This window comes from Equus przewalskii, chromosome 6, assembly GCF_037783145.1.
Source record: "Equus przewalskii isolate Varuska chromosome 6, EquPr2, whole genome shotgun sequence".
Lineage (NCBI taxonomy): Eukaryota > Metazoa > Chordata > Mammalia > Perissodactyla > Equidae > Equus > Equus przewalskii.
Window position 1 is genome coordinate 6,315,679 of NC_091836.1, and position 17,291 is coordinate 6,332,969.

The 17,291-nt window shown below is 41.0% G+C and overlaps 1 protein-coding gene across 1 annotated transcript in view; it reads left to right on the plus strand.

Moving 5' to 3' along the window:
- PIWIL4 (piwi like RNA-mediated gene silencing 4) overlaps positions 1-16,914 on the plus strand; it is a 39,011-nt gene extending 22,097 nt beyond the window's left edge. Inside the window, exons 11-20 of the mRNA XM_070622902.1 lie at positions 1,068-1,179; positions 3,833-4,017; positions 6,084-6,156; positions 8,536-8,736; positions 9,693-9,796; positions 11,996-12,066; positions 13,459-13,612; positions 15,288-15,413; positions 15,525-15,672; positions 16,371-16,914. Of these exons, the coding sequence (XP_070479003.1) occupies positions 1,068-1,179; positions 3,833-4,017; positions 6,084-6,156; positions 8,536-8,736; positions 9,693-9,796; positions 11,996-12,066; positions 13,459-13,612; positions 15,288-15,413; positions 15,525-15,672; positions 16,371-16,487 (1,291 nt within the window). The 3' untranslated portion in view covers positions 16,488-16,914. The remainder of the gene's footprint in view (positions 1-1,067; positions 1,180-3,832; positions 4,018-6,083; positions 6,157-8,535; positions 8,737-9,692; positions 9,797-11,995; positions 12,067-13,458; positions 13,613-15,287; positions 15,414-15,524; positions 15,673-16,370) is intronic.
- The last annotated feature ends 377 nt before the right edge of the window (positions 16,915-17,291 follow it).

Below are 17,291 nucleotides of genomic sequence, written 5' to 3' on the forward strand. Positions count from 1 at the left end.
TTTTCTGTCCAGTGATTGCCTCACTCATCTCATCTGGGCAGAGAGTGTCTGAAGCAAAATAATTAATTCAAAGTATCCAATGTGACCAGACCAGACATAACATTAACAGGTGGAAACAATGAGCTGTTTTGGAAGGACAGTGGTTAAGAGGTTTGAGCTCCCTGAAGAGAGAGGGAAAGCTTTAATGGGCAGACGAAAACAAGGACCTCTTCAGTTTCCTTTGTGAGTGCCTCGCTTACCATGTCCTGGCCACTGTAATAGAAACCAGGAGACAAAGTCAGTGTGGCTGCTACAGCACAATGGAGGTTATCACATGTCATGATCCAATGAAATAGCACATAAACTATGAGTAGAGTTTACTAAGTTATAAACTTGAAGTTCTAAACAAATATAAAGGTACTGTTATTATTTCTAATACTAATATTCTCCTCATAATCTTCCTACTGCCCTGTCTGTCCTTCCGAAGCGTAAGTCCTTATCTTCCCTTCCTTTATCGTCCTCCATCCACTCCCAAGCCAATAAATTCAAATATTCCAGAAGACATCTCTACATATAGCGACTCCAGAATATCTCTTTATGAACAAGTTTGTTATCAGGAATAATATTTCACATTTATTGAGCATGTAGCATGTGCCAGGCTGTGTGGCTGCACTTTCCGTGTATTGTCATGTTGTCTTTACATCAACCCTATGAAGTCGCTGGTTTTATGATCCCTACATTTTGCCAATAAGGAAATCAAGACTTTAAAAGATTTAAGAGTTTGGTCAAGGTCACATATGATATGTCAGCACTAGGACTTAGATCCGGGTCTGTCTGGCTCAAAGGCCCATTTTGCAAACCAACGTGCCACACTGGAAGCTTTTCCCCACCCTGCACGTCCCAAATGGGTGCAGTCGTCCTATGATTCTTTTCAGCAGGGAAAAAAAATGATGAGTGGAAATAGAAGCCAGAAATCCTAAAGAAAATCAGGCCCTGAATAATTCAGGAAGTTATAATTCTATCTCTAATGATTAAAATTATTCAGAAAGTAAGCACTTTAATGACTTAAAATTCAAATCTATCAACAGAAACAAGGATGCTCGTTTTGAGCTGGAGACCTGGGGGCTACGTTTTGGATGCCAGATGTCTCTGACTGGCCGGGTTGTGCCTTCAGAAAAAATATTAATGCAAGACCACGTAGTAAGTGCTGTGATTTTATTTTCATTTAGAAGTATTTACTTGGATATGTGTAAGTTTGAAGATTTGCCAGAGTGACTAGTGGGCTTACAGTATTCATTTGGTTTCTCCATGGCCACGTCCCTGCCCTCCCTTACTCTTCAGCCTTGCGGTTCCCTCTGATCCATGTGTACTTGTACCAGCTTAGAGGCATCTAGCAAACACGATTTAGGTTAGTCTGTGCAGTGTGGTGTCACATTTAAAGATGCATTAGAAAATGGCATTTCAAACCATTGCAATGAAAAGATGCCCACCTATTATTGGTGTTGTACTACTCTTATATCATTTGAAAAAACCCAAAACCAAAAATACAACTATAGTACCTGAGAAAATTTTATTAATTGATGAAGGCGGATTTCAAAAGACTATGTTTTCTGATACCAGAGTTGGTTCTTTAGTTGCTGTGTCAGTTGCATCTGTTAATCTTCTAAAGTAAAATGCTGCTCAGTTGGCATAAACATGAAACAGTTTGCACAGAACCCATCCCCAGCTCCAGCACTCAGGGAAAGAGGCCTTCTGAAACTGAAGAGATGTATCATTACCTCTTTTGGGCTTCAGTTGAAGAAACAAACCTATTTTATGCAAAAAATTTGCATTATCTTTCTACTTGTCCCCTCCGTTTTCCCCATTTTAAAAGCCAGTTCCATTTCATGTCATTTTTAAAGGCTCTCTTCTTGCCTTGTTTGCTATAATAAATCAACATGTCTAAACTAATGTATCTGAGCAACCAATGTTTTATGTTGGCAGAATGGGGATTTTTAAAATAATTTCTTTTGATAATCTATCCAAATTACCAAAATCCTTACTGGAGAAGCTGAAGAAAAACTACTTTTAAAAACAAAGCACTTTGTCACCTGCTAAAATGTAGGCCCCCGTTGGGATCTTGGTCAGGAGTCAATAGAGAGAAGCTCAGTTTCAGTTCCTTGTATGGAGTGGGACTTAAAATATTTGAAATGATCTGTTTCCTCATCTCTATAAGTAAGGTCACATGTGTCAGAGCTGTTTTTGGTGTGGAAACAGGTCTTCATAGGAGGAGGCACTGAAATGGAGAACCCGCCCCCTAGAGGCGGTGGCGGCTGTCATTGACTTCTTGGCAAATGCTGCTTTTCTGAAATTGGGTTCTAAGAACTGAGCAAACTAAAGGTTCACAGGCCTCAGAGTAGGCCCCGGGCATTTGTCCTGGGTCTCCTGCCAGCCCATCAGATGACAGCAGGTAGGAGTGTAGGTGAGGAGACAGTGGCTCTCCCCGTACTGGCTCGAATGGAAAGGAGTGAACCTTGACTCCAGATTGAACCATCTGTGGAGGGCTAGCCCTTCCCCTTCTTTCTCAGGCTAAGGTCACCTCCAGGAGCTGAGTCCCTGCCTGGCCACCTGATGGACGGCGTCATGAGGATGGCAGGTGGTTGGCAGTCAGAGTGCTTGGTGGAAAGTACCCTGATGGCAGTGTCAAGAAGACCAGCATTCTAAACCTGTCACTGCCACCGACTGGCTCCCTAACCTCTCTCAGCTACAGCTTTGGAGTCTGTAAAACAAGGGGATTGCACAGTGCTTCTTAAACATTAATGTACACATGGGTTACCTGGGAACTTGTTAGCTTACAGATTCTGATTCACTGGGTCTGGAATGGGACTCTGCATCTCTGACAAGCTCTCAGGAGATAGTCATGCTGCTACAAGACAACACTTTGAGTAGTTAGAGATTAGATTACAGTGTGGTCTCTTTTTTTGGTGAGGAAGATTGGCCCTGAGCTAACATTTGTGCCAGTCTTCCTCTATTTTGTATGTGGGATGCTGCCACTGCTTGGCCTGATGAGTGGTATGTAGGTCTGTGCCCGGGATATGAACCCATGAACCCTGGGCCACTGAAGCAGAGCACCTGAACTTAACCACTATGCCATCAGGCTGGCCCCAGTGTGGTCCTTTTTAATTCAAGCAGTGGCTCTTCCCAGCAGTGACATTTGCATTTGATTCCAGTCCGTGGATATAAGCAGAGGGCTAGTGACCAGTCTAAAGTCTTCCCTCTTCAGTGCAGGGAGCTTCTTTTTCCTGGTCACCTGGAGAAACTTCCAAGAGTGAGAAAGGAGCTTGTGTCCTGGTCTCATCTTTGCTCCTAGATGTAGCCTACTCCTAGCATAATGTGTATTCTTAACTGCCCCGTAGGATTTGTTAGTTTTAGTATGACGACCTGGAGTATCAATAATCAGCATTTTCTATCTGAGATATCTACATGCCTGAAATAAAGAGACCAAATTGGACAGCCCCCTTGCCTGAGCCGTTCATGATAAAGGTCGTAGAGTCTTAGAACTGTAAGGGAACCTAGGGATCTTTGAACCAGACACGTTTCTTTGCACGCAGCAGAGGTCCATGAGGTAAGGGGATTTGCCAAAGGGTCTGCAGCCAGAGAGTGGCCACCCAGGGATGATGCTCAGATGCCTCCACTCGGGAAGCACCTGTATTCTGTCAGATGTGCCCTGCTTGTATCGGTGTTTTAAGTCTGTGAATACCAGACTGTATGAATAGTTCTGTTATGACAAAGATGGACCATCTCCACACTGTCTTTATTTAATTGCTCTCTGAATAAATGTGTTCAATCCTTTCATGATCATTATTTTCCTCAGTGTCAACCTTTGTCGGCTGCTGATTGGTTCAAGGATCTGCGAACTTGCAAGATTTTGAGCACACAACCTTTGAATAAATGGTTGGTTATATGTAGTAACAGAGCGGGAGATGCAACTGAGAACTTTCTGAACTGCTTGAGAAGAGTTGGAAGTTCCATGGGGTTTAATGTGGACTACCCCAAAATGTGAGAATATACTGAAAATCATCCCAGCCTTTTCCATATATTAATTTGGTTTGGTTAGAAGATAGGAAATAATGGCTGACAGAGCTACAAAAGCTTCCTCATCTCAGTAAATTTTCCTAATATAAAGTGCTAAGAAAATAGTTACAAGTAGATTTTACGGTGATTAAATTTTTATTCTGTTGAAGTATATTTTATGTTGGTCTTGTAAAACTGTTTTCACAGTTTTTTAAGCAATAGTCTCATTACTTCAAAATCTTTTCAGTACTAGTTTGGGTATAAATCCTTAATAAATCAATCTATTGCCTTCCCAACCTTTTTTCCTTAATTCTTTCCTATTGGTTATTTATAAAACTTAAGCAGGATATTAAAAAATAAAAGTTGCATTTCCTGACTTATTTGATACATTTTATGCTTTGAAATTTAAGGTAAAAATAGATCTGAAATAAGCTTTTCTGATTCTGTTAGTGTAGCATGATTAGTCATTTAAGTAGTTTTCTGTTAAAACCGAAGTCATTCATTTAGTTTTTGAACATTTGTTGAGTATCTACTGTATGCTAGACGCTATGCCAGTTATTGGAGATGAGAAAGATAAATAAATTGCTTGCACTTTAGTAAGGGATCCATATATATACACATAATCACAGATAAATTGGATATTGTTTTGCTTTAGAAAAGCCATAAAGTTGGTCATGCTTCATTTTATTGAGCTTGATATGCTTGGTAAGGAGCAATAAATACTTCATTTTCTTTGTTCCAGTGGAGGTGCAAATGTCCTAATTGGCATGGTGGGAAGTTATACTTAAACACGTGGTTACTAATTAATTACATTGGCAGTGCAAGCATTGTTGAAAAGCATAGATATTCCCAAAGTCTCATTTTACATCGTAGTGTAGAGTTCTCCTCTTATCAAATCTGTTAACAAATCACCTGGTTTGAGTTTCGCCTGCTCTAATTTCTCTTCACCCACGAGCTAACAAAGCAGGAAGAGATGAATGAAAGGAGCCACAGTCAGCAGACCCTGGGCGGGCGTCACGGGCTCGCTCTTACACGAGTTCCACAAACAAGCCCCTGCCCGTGTTCTATTCTTGGCGTGTTTTATTTGAAAGCCCATATTTTATTCCATCCTTTTTCTTTCCCATGAAGTATCTATTTACCTGTTAGATTTATATGCATAGTTTCTCCCATCCGAAGCGTTTGCCTGATGAGTTTAGAAGGATTGGACAGTAAGAGAGCGGTTGAGTCTGCGTGCAAGAGATTGAATTGGAAGAGTCAGAAACATTTAGTTGCAGGCCATTCCCGCAGCTCAGTTAAAATCAGCAAGCAGGAGGCAGTGGTCCTGCCACCTACTGGGCAAGTTTTACAATGCTATGGGGCATTGGGACAGTCCAGTCACATACAGGTATGAGAGGCTGATTGTCCATAAAGAAACTAGATCTGTAAATCCCTCTGTGTGGAAATTACTTCTGTAGCCTCTGGTCCCTAACATGATGTAAGCACAGAACAGCTAATTGATAAGTTTTATTGGCTGATTGATTGATCAAAGCTAAATATTCCAGGCTCCAAACAAGCTACCACTAAGGAAAAAACCTTTCAGTCTAAAATATGCAGATTAGCTGAATATCTGGGTCTCATTAACCTGATGATTTTTGAAACATTTATTTTTAAGTTCCCCTGGAACTTCAGATTCAGTATTAGAGAAATCTTAATCCCAGTTTCACTTGAACCCTGTTTCAGACGCTCGATATTGAGACTTGTGATTTCAAAACTTCACTTTCAACCCCGTTTTGAACAACAGAATTAATTAATTGTAGGGATTCCATGCAATTGAAGAAATTTCATTTTCCACCAAATGATTTTTTAAGCTCATAAAAATGATTGTTAAATGTTTTGGGTGTGTCTTGTAGTGGGAGAAACAATTTTGGACTTCAAAAGGTTTTCACTTTCTTCTAAGTTTTTCCTCAAATTCCTAGTCTGTTGTAAAACTCCATTTGTATTATTTTAAGTCCTGATGATATATGCTACTAAGAAGGGAATTATGTATCTTCAAAATTCATCTTTTTATGTAGCATAAAAGTACAAGAAAATCCAGCAGCATTCCTTACCAGTATACAGAAACATGTTGGTCCTGATGTTCAGTTGGTAAGTAGAGGATAATCTTTGTGTTTTGATGTATTATTTTTATTTTTTCTTTAGAAGGCAAAAATTGAAAGAAGGAATCCGAAAATATTCTCCCATGATGTGTTTGCAAATTGCTGTGCATTTCCTCAAGCACTTAAGAAAGTATTAGTCTTAGTACTTTAATCAATATTTTATCTCCCTTTCAGATTTCTAATATTAATTTTTAAATGTCTGCTGTTGGCCCTGTATCAGCCTTGTGGATGTTTGCATATTTTCCAGCTTGTTGGGGGTATTTTTCACTTAAGATTTAAGATAAATTGATTCCCACCTCATCCCATAAATGTTGGGGCACCCCGTGTTCTCCCCAGTGTTTCGGGGGATTCTTGGAGCGTTTAGGTTTTTCCATGTCACCAATGGTCCCAAAGTTCCTGCTTCCTCTGAATTCTTGCCCTCTGTGTGTCTCATCTTTCACCGGTGCCATTTCCTCCTGCATTGCGTCCCTCTGTGGGACATCCGCAATTGTCTCATCTCCCAGAGTATCGTGTGTGTATGTGTGTGTGTGCATGCGTGCATGTGTGCGTGTTTGGTGTGTAGCTGACTTTGCAGTGGGTCTGGGGCCAAGGCATGATTACGTCACACCCCAACATTCCAGACAAGTTAAAATTGACATCCCTGTTCATAAAAATCTCTCAACCATTCTCATTTCTTAGAAGTGTTTACTTTTCACCCAGGCCTCACCTCCCAATATATTGTAGTGCTCTCCTGTCCTGCCTCCTCGGCCAGCTCCCTAGCTCACTCATCCCAACTCCCGACGTTCCCCGTCATCTCTCGTGCAAAGTAGTTCAGCTTCCTTTCTTTTTCAGTCAGACACCAAAAAATGGTCCATAAGGATGTTATGGTAAAAAGGATTCTCACCCTAAAAGCATTTATTTTTTATTCAAAAAAATCAAACTTTCAGAAATGTTGCAAGAACAGTACAAAGAACTCCCATATACTCTCAACCCAGATTCCCCAATTGTTGGTATTTTATATTTGCTTTATCATTCCCTCCACCCCTCCCTCCCTCAGCTCTGGAATCAGACATTTCTCCAATGAGCCCTGATTGATTTTAGTAGAGAACAGTATTTAGAAACCAAGATCTGGGCACTGGGTGTGCTTATTTGCTACTGGGGTGTCACTGCCCCTAAGCTTTCTCGATGGGCAAAGCTAGGAAATTTGTGTATGTATCTATCTATTATACATACACACACATACATTTACGTCTATTTTATTACTATATGTGTTAAGGTATATTGAAAACAAGTTTAAACACGCCTCCAGTCCCAATCCAGCACCGTGGGAGAGGTGCTTTTTCATATTTGTCCCTCCCTTCTCTGATAGTGAGAAACATGGCTCCTAGTATTCTCCACATGTTTGCTTACTTCTCAGTCCCTTAGTGTGTAACCAGTCTCACTTGACTCTCAATTTTTTTGGCCTTGGTCCCTAGTGGGCCACTGCCTTGTTCTACCACCTACCTCACTTGGCCCCAAATTCATAGGGTAGAAGGAAGGAAGGCCCCTAAGAGGCTTTTGCTGACAATTTAAAAATATTTTTTCCTACTTTATCTAATTATGTTTAAATAATTTTAGCCCTTGACATTATAGTTTTGAACAGTTCTACAGATTAAAAAATCGCTTTGTTTTCTTCTGTTAATCATGACAGCACCTATCTTTTCTATGCTTGTAAGTTTTTGAAGGTACAGAATACAATACGGGAAGGAGTTGGAGGTAGGCCAGGAGAAGTCCTTCTGTGAGGGAAACAGCCAATAAGAAGTAGGGGCAGAGACAGAAATGGGTGGAATTAAAAATACCAGGGAGCTGAAGTTTCTTTCTCCTTATTTTTCTTCCTGCCATATCCAGACTCTCAAGTCCCAGTAAACAAAATATTTGCTCTTGTTTCTGTTATTTTGGTTGTCTAGTACCTAATGTGAAAGAGACCACAGTTTAAGCCAGTTCTTATCTGCTGGTGAAGGTGGGCGAGTGGGCAGTGGGGATGAGAGCTGGAGAGTCGCAGGAAAAGAAGGAGGGAGGGAGCTGGAGAAAGAGTTAGGTTAGAGGGGCATTTGAGGAGGCTCACAGAATCATGATGTAGAGAAAGGAGGAGGAAGGAAAAGCCAGGGAAGATGGGCAGGTTTGCAGTGGGGCTTTGCAGAGAAGACAGCTGGTGAGAAGGCCTTTCAAAGGCATTGATTAATTGTCAGTGGTTTCAAGGCCATTTAAGAGAACTACAGGCATGTTAATATTTGCTCCTTGGGAACCGAAGGGCGAGAGATGTTTGGAGAATCTATGCATTCATTTTTTTAAAAGCTACTTCTAAGCGTAAGTAAATTGATTTTCTTTTCTTCTCTTTTTTTTGCTTTAGGTAATGTGTATTCTGCCTTCTAATCAGAAGAGCTATTATGAGTCCATTAAAAAGTATTTGAGCTCAGACTGCCCAGTCGCGAGCCAGTGTGTGCTTGCCCGGACCTTGAATAAACAGGGCATTCTGATGAGTGTTGCCACCAAGATTGCCATGCAGATGACCTGTAAACTGGGAGGCGAGCTGTGGGCCGTTGAAATCCCCGTGAGGAATCTGTCGCTCTTTTCCTTTTAGTAATCAATCAATCAATTTTTAAAATTAAATCAGAGTAGGAGGTATTTTCCCGTGATCCCAGAAGTATTTGTTCTGTTTGGTAAGGCTCTGCTCTGGGTTCTGGCATTACACGAGCCAGAGGGTCCCCAGAAGGTGAGGCATGTCCCCTCTTCTCAAGGAGCTTCGGTTAAGCTGCTAACAGATTATTTCATGACAGAGAATCTAGGTGGGCATGGACTTGCAGAGCCTTGATTGGAACCTCCCAGCTGCTATTGAAACTCTGTGCTCCATGGCTCCTCCCCTCCTCTGCTTTCAGCAGAGTGCTAACTCTCAGAGTGGCCTTGCACCTTGGGTGGGGGCCACCCCAGAGTTTGGGGAGCTGGCAGAGTCTGTGATCTGAACCTCCAAACTGTTGGGGGATCTGAGAAAATCCTTATGGTCACTGTGAGATGAAGTGAGGGAGTGAGAAGTGAAGGAATGTTGCCTGTTCCCTGACGTATCCATCACTAGAATGTGCGCGGTTTCCCCCAGCTGCCCGCTCCTGGAAGTGCCTAGCCAAGCGAGGATTCCTTAGCCATCTGAAGAATAGGGATGGAATTCCTCTTCAGATTCCTTTAGCCCAGAGGCAAGGGATAAATGGATTGACCACTTTCCCAGAATCTCCTGAGCCACAGCTGGCTCTTGCCCGCCCCCACAGAGGATGGTGGCTATTTTGGACTACACTGAGTCTCTTACGCAAAGTGTATACTGTATTCTTCCCTCCATCTTTACGTCTCCTTGGTTTCTGATTTGATAATCTGCCTCACCCGGACCTTGATGTCCCTGGCACATAGCTTAACTTAAATAATTTAATCACTAGGGACCACTTTTAAAAAACTTTATGTTAAATCATTGCTTGGGGAAAGTATACCTCATCTCATTATATCATGGAAATTTTAATTTTACAGTTGAAGTCCCTGATGGTGGTTGGCATTGATGTCTGTAAAGATGCATTCAACACGGGAATGGTGGCGGTTGGATTTGTGGCCAGTATGAACCCCAGAATCACCAGGTACATTAAAAATTACCCTAACATGTTCTTTAATTATTATTTGTGGTTTAATTAAAGACAGTACAGCAAGAAATAGCTTGTAATCTTCAGTCATTTTTAAAATATGAACACATGGTCATAAATTTTACTTACATATAAAAATGTGATTCATAATCTTGGGATAAAGCCTCATTAAAAAACTATTTTTATACATACATTAGGACAAGCTATTGCTCGTATGCCAATCATATTCCCAAAATGATGGACATGTGAAAATTCTCGTGCATTTATTTTCTGAACATCTGCATTGTATTAGGCTCTAGGAATTTTACCCACATTATGTCAAGTAGCCGAGCAGTGGAATCAGATGGTCTGGATTTGTATCCTGAGCTGCCGTTTCCTTTCTCTGTGTCTGAGGTCTAGTTACTTAACCTTGCCCCAGTGTAGTCATCTGTGTAAAGGGAATGACAGGGATGCCAATTTCATCTCTGGGAATTACATAAGATAAAGTGCTTAGAACATCACAAACCATAGTAAATGCCCAATACGTGCTTGTCATTGTCATTGTTATCATTATGACTTGCAGACACTTGATGTAGTGGTTGTTCACACAGCTATTAAAAACATGAGCAGGATTAGGATTAATGCATTAAACATTGACTCATAGTACTTCTTACATTGTAGTTCTTAGAACTGTTTCAATATTTGTAACTAAACAACCCATTTTGAGGCTGTAGGAGCTGTTTGCAACATGTTTTCTTCCTAGACTTAAGTATTTGATTTACTCTGTTAAACTTGTGATCAGGTATGTATTTGGGATTGTGGGAAACAGGAAAAAGTAGCAACATGCCTCCGACCTCATTCCAGGGTGTTTGAGATCCCTGTTATGTGTGTCATTTGTTAATCAGGCAGGTAAAGGACTTCTGGCTTGTTAGCAGCATTCCTAATTGCGTCATTACTGTTGCCTGTATTTGGAGAACTCTGATAATGTTGACCCATACTTACCACCAAGTCATGATCTTTGTCTTCCAAGTGCTTTTATTTAATTAACGACTTTAGCAAGAGAACTGGTTTCTGAAACCTAAATAAGTTAATCATGCTGAGATGTCAAGTCCAAAATGCTCACCTATGGAGGTGGAAGTTTATGCTTGAGAAATCTTTGAATATTTTGAAAATAGATCTACTGCTAAACTAATAAATTCCTTTATAATAATAACATAGTGGCCTCTATTTATTATTCCTTATTATTTGCTGAATACTGTGCTAAATACTTCATATATATTGTCTATTTTAATTTTCACAACAACACCGTGAGGTAGTAAGTACCTTACTGTCTTGTATATTTCCTTGGTACAGATGAGGAAACCGAGGCTTAGGTTCACATAGCAAAGTCACAGAGCAGCTGAGTATGCCAGCCAGGATTTGAAGCCAGAAATGTCTGATGCCAGCACTATGCTTTAGTTTCTCTTATCAATGAATTTCATTTGGGGAGAGGAGGGTTTTAGTGTAACTGTGATCATATAGCATGTACAAAATTGTAAGCATTGATTTTTACTCATAATGTCTATTTTTTAAAATTGAGGTATAATTGATGTATAACACTATATTAGTTTCAAGTGTACAACATAATGATTTGATGTTTGTATATATTGTGAATGATCACCACAATAAGTCTAGTTAACATCTGTCACCATAGTTACAAAAACTTTTCTTTTTGTAAATAGGACTTTTAAGAACTACTCTCTTAACAACTTTCAGATATGCAATGCAGTATTCTTAACTATAGTCACCGTGCTGTATCTTACGTTTCCATGACATTTATTTTGTAACTGGAAGTTTGTGCTTTTTGACTCCATTTGCCCATTTCACACATCCCTCCAACCCCCACGTTTGGCAACCACCAATCTGTTCTCTGTATCCGTGAGCGTTTTTTTTTTTTAATTTCACATATAAGTCAGATCATCAGCATTTGTCTCTCTCTGTCTGACTTATTTCACTTAGCATAATGCCCTCAACGTCTATCCATGTTTTTGCAAATGGCAAGATTTAATTCTTTTTTATGGCTGAATAATACTCCATAGTGTGTACACACTACATCGTCTTTATCCTTTCATCCATTGATGGACACATGTTATTTTCTATTTCTTAACTTAATATTAATGTATGTTTATAGTAGAAATTTTGAAGTTGAACTTTACTTTTCTTCTTTTCTTACTTTAGGTGGTTCTCCCGCTGTATCCTTCAGAGAACGACAGCTGGTGTTGCAGATTGCTTAAAAGTTTTCATGACCGGTACTGAAAATATAGCAATGGGGGCGGGCTCCAAGGACTGTTCCTTCGGACTGAGAGTCCACATGCCTATGGCAGACTAGATGGCTGGAAACAGACTCCCCAAGCCTGCCTGTGTCTACTGTCACCCAGTTAGAGACCCCCAAAGCTGTGTCATGACTCAGGCCAGCAGTCTGATTCTGTAGAATTTACATTTGTTATCTGCATGTGATAAACAGAAAGGCAAGAGGTAGCTGCTGTAGCTTCTGGTGGCTCTGGCAAGCAGCCTGAAGGCCAAAAGAAACCCCCCCTGGAGAAACCGGGTTTATGACAGAGCAGTGTTAAGCCTAGAAATAGGAGAGAAGCCTTTGGGATTGGGGTAGGGATGCTGGCAGGTGAAGGGCAGCATGGCAGGAGATGCTGGGGAAGACAGCAGATGAGGAAGGATGTCCTCCTCACACTGGGATGCAGTAGAAAGAGGTGTCTGGGGTTCCTGCCTCCCCACCAGCCCTGGCCCAGAGCTGGCTTTGCCATTCCATAGTAGTAGAAATTGTACAACTCACTCGCTCTCCTGATCTGTGTCTTCCCATCTATAAAAATTTGGGGGATTGTAAAGCTTTTTTTCCTAAAAAATTGAATTTGGTGATATGCGTTGGTAATGGACTGACATATATGATCATCTTCTATGGAACTAAAATAAATTTCCTGGACAATAAACTCTTCTAAAACAATTGTGCAATATATACATGAAAAGAAAATATTGTATCATATTACTTTCCCCTCAGTTCAAAACCTAGTCATTTTTTTTCTAGCGTATGAAAAGTTTCTGTTGGGAAGGAGTTACTGTCTGGTCTCTGCTCTTTAGGCAGTTTCTAGTTAGAGTGGGTGGAAATGCTTTCAGAGTTCATGTTGTCAGTGAGACTTGGAGTCTCATTGGGTGGGAGTCATGTAAAGAGATGCTTTCAGAGCAACAGCCTAGTTCTTTCCTTAGGTTTTCATATTTATGCTCATTAGAGAAGAAAATCACATAAAATTATCCAGTCTGTATTGAGAGGATTTAAAGACTTGAAGAAACTAAATTAGTATTAATTTGGTTTGGGGAATTTGTATGTCTATTGCATGACTTAAATTTTAATTTACTGCTTAAATATGAAAATTTCACTAAAGAGAGAAGCCAAGTTTAAGAATATGTTTTGCTGCAGAAATTGTTATGATTCCTCAAATAGCAGAGATGCAGGTACGTTCCCTAAGGTCATCCATTTTTATTTTATTTCAGATACAACTCACATTCGGCATTACCCTTTTTTACAGTGGTCTGAAATAGCAGACTTATTTAAACATTGAAATACATGGGGATTTTATTCTTCTTGGGCATTAGACAAGTCATTCTTTTCTTACGAACACCAAATTCTGCAGGAGCGCTCAACAGATGGTACAAATACAACCATGGTTTGCCAGCGCGGATAATTGTGTACCGTGATGGCGCAGGGGATGGTCAGCTAAAAACACTTATTGAATATGAAGTTCCACAGCTGCTGAGCAGTGTGACGGAAGCCAACTCAGATGCCAGGTATTAAATTAGTGTTCTTTCCACACGCTCCCAATTACGTATAGCACGCTCATCATAACGATTAAGGTTACTATATGCTGGCATATCTTTTTTTTCATGCAGTTCAGTTTCACTCTGTTTCTGCATCATGTGAGTACAGCTGGATGGTGATTTCCCCCAGATTGGGGGGTAGTTGGGATCGTCTTACATAAATAGCCTGGGTGGTATGAGCTTTGGGGGCCGTGGGTGGGGGCCACCTGGAGGAAGGCAGGTATGCTCCGGAGCAGCTGACATGAGGTGCAGCAGGAAGCCTGCAGCGCTGCTGGCAGGTGAGGATGCTTCATACATATTAACATGCTGGGGGAAAAACACAAGCTGTGGTTTCGCATTGAAGGCCCGGATCAACACACAGAGCTGGAGCCTCTGAAGAGCAGGCACTGCTGTGCAGTGAAGGGCTACGGCAGGTGCGGAGAGAGTGCGGGCCGTGAGAGCCAAGCTGCCTGTGCAACTCAGACCATTTGCAACACCAAGCTCCTTGCTCCATTGTTGCATTTCTAGATCCGACATTTCAGTATGACATTTTCCTCAGTGATTATGTCAAGTGGAAGTGCAAGAAAAATATTAGAACTGGAAAATAGAGGAGGATGATAATCTTAAAGTCAGCTTCTTAAAATATTCGGAAAGCATCTTATTCCAAGCAGTGCACAGCACTCGGTCTGCAGGGTTTCACCCTCATCTCCACCGTCAACCAAAGTGTCATAGCCACCAGCCGCCAGAGAGCAGAGTCTTGACCTCATCAGTGACTGTTAGAGAGAGGGAGAACATATTGCCTGGGGGCGGGATCACCTTCAGCTGCTCCAAACTGCCGGAGCCGAAATAGCTCCCTCCCCACTGACCGCAGGTGACTGTGTCTGTTCAGAATCGCAAGTATGCAGTTTAGGGGCAGCAGGAGAAAACTTAGCAGTTGACAGTGCTGAGGCATTAGTTTTCTTGCACTATGACATCAACTTTCAAAACTTTCAATATTGAAGACATCGACATTTAAAAAAAATAATTTCAGTGCTTAAAATATTAAAACACAGTGACCCTTGCTTCCCAGACATTCCTTCTTTGATGACCAGTGTTTGCATTTGGCCTTAGCTTTACTGATTACTGACTTTAGCATCTGGTCCCTCGGCATTTGGCCCAAATGTGTATTTGGTCCCTCCCTCCATCCTCCCAGCTGTGGGTTTTGCAGATTGCAGGAGCAGTGATTTGAGGAGTGAGAAGAACTTGTGGTTCTCCTTTGCTGTTCAGAAACTGAGAGGAGAGTGAAGGTGAAAACGGGGGACTATCGCTAATGGGAAAAAAGTCTTGTCTCCACGGATAATTCTGGAAAATCTTTCTTTAGAAGTGCTAATTGAAGTTCATTGCCCTGTGAAACATTTCTCCCTGTCCGCTTTAAATGGTGTAAATGAACCAAATGGCTGGATACACCACACTTTTGCAACAAATGAGGATAATCCCTAATTTAAAAAATTGTGTCTCTCAGGGAAGAGAGATTGGGGGTTAATTTTTATTTTCTTCATTTTTGCAATGTTTTTCTAATGACTGAATTGATTGATTTATTCCATTTAAAAATTACCAAAAGGATAAATAGCTGCTTGGCTTGGTTTTACTCCTCTCCATCTTATTTGTTTGCCTTTCTGGTTCCAAGCTCCAAACTGTCGGTGGTCGTGGTCAGGAAGAAGTGCATGCTACGATTCTTTATGGAAGTGAACCGGACCTTGCAGAACCCACCACTTGGCACCGTGGTGGATTCGGAAGCAACACGTTTTGAATGGCAAGTGCTCTTAGAAAATCAGTTTTTAATCAGAAATTCACTGTGTATGGTTCAGGTTTGGCCTTATTCTGTTCGCTTTCTTTCCCACATTTATTCTGTTTTTCCCTTCAGGTATGACTTTTACTTGATCAGCCAGGTCGCCTGTCGGGGAACTGTTAATCCTACCTACTATAATGTCATCTACGATGACAACGCTTTGAAGCCCGACCACATGCAGAGGCTTACCTTCAAACTGTGCCATCTGTACTACAACTGGCCGGTGAGTGAGCTGTTTACTTATGTGAGTCCTGACACTCAAGGTTCCCACCCAGGAGTTGTCACCCAGTTCTCCTTTGTATCCCTACTCCTAGCACAGTGCCTGACTTTTCACAAAGGAGGAATGAATGAATGAATGAATGAATGACTCCTTAAGTCCATGGTGGGAGAAGCCCAGTCTGTCATAGAAATGAAATTGCAATAACTGTTATAATAGATTAGTATTTATATATTAGTATATATTATATACATTATCTTATGCAAGTGTGAGAGGAGGTCAGGGTATTGTTTCCATGGTACAGATGAGGAAGCCAACTCAGATTTGTGTCTGGAGGGAAAGTAACACGCATGGCTCTGTTCTGTGTTCCTGTGCATGAGGCTAAGAGCTGCTCTCAAAGTCCAAGGCCAAGATTTGCTCTGAGCCCCTTGGAACATCAAGTGATAGGAAACTTAGGTTAGCCCTGAGTAGGATGGGTCCCAGCTCCCAGCACCAACAAGCCAGACTGGCCCTCCCCCGAATCTGGCCCAGGGAGTTTTAAGTTCCCAATGAGCAAGGCTGCCCTTTGTTGGTTGAGTTTATTGTTTACTCACAAACACATTCTATTGTGTATGCAACTAGTAGGTGAAAAAACTCAGGGGAGAAAAATGGCTTTGAAGAACAAGTTGTCCTCTTAATTGCTGTCCATCCTTTTGCCTCCTCAGGGCTTAATCAGTATCCCAGCACCGTGTCAGTATGCACACAAGCTGACCTTTCTGGTGGCACAAAGCATTCATAAAGAGCCGAGTTTGGAACTAGCCAATTCTCTCTTCTACCTGTGATGACGTGACCCATTGGCTAGATGAGGAATCTGAGGAGTAGTTGGTATACTTTGTACAAATCTGCCATGAGCTCCAGACGTGGCGGGGGAAGGGAGATGGAGCTTAGTCTTAACTTCTGGAAAAAAAAATCCCAAACAACTTAATCTGAAATGGTTCAAAAGAAATGTATGTTGTTTCATTTTAAAGAGTTATATGCTTGGGGTGAATTCTCATTGTGGTATGTAGAATTAAAATGTACCATCATCTGTAAGTAATTCCACAAAGCTAAATATCCACTAAGAAAATAAGTGTTTGCATGATGTTTTGATGGTAGGTAAATGGGGTCTAATTCTCACCCTAAATTTTGTGGTTTTCTTAAATAATGTTAGAGAGCATTTTGTAGAGTGGTTTAAATAGTTGTTTAGAAAATAAAATTCAGAGCATTGCATGTGTGTTTATTGTTATTTGAATTTCAGTTGAAGTTACTTGTGAATATCATTATTTGTTTTCAGCAAAGGCTCATTGCTAGACCGCATCCCCGTCACTCCTTGAGTTATATTTCTGAAACCGAACATATCACTTGCTTTCTTGATGTTACTTTATTTCACCTAATAGCAACTACTCTCATTGATGACCTCGCTTCCTACTGCACTGAAAAAGCAGATTCCATCAGAAGAGAACCTGCCGTTCCTTCTACCCACCTAAGGGCATCTGTGTGCATAGCCCTCCCCTCCCCTTGTTATTGTCAGGGAGCAGAATTTGCTACCCCAAAATGTGTCTCTTTGGCTTGATTATTTTTAAGAACAAAAGACTCAGGAAGAAACT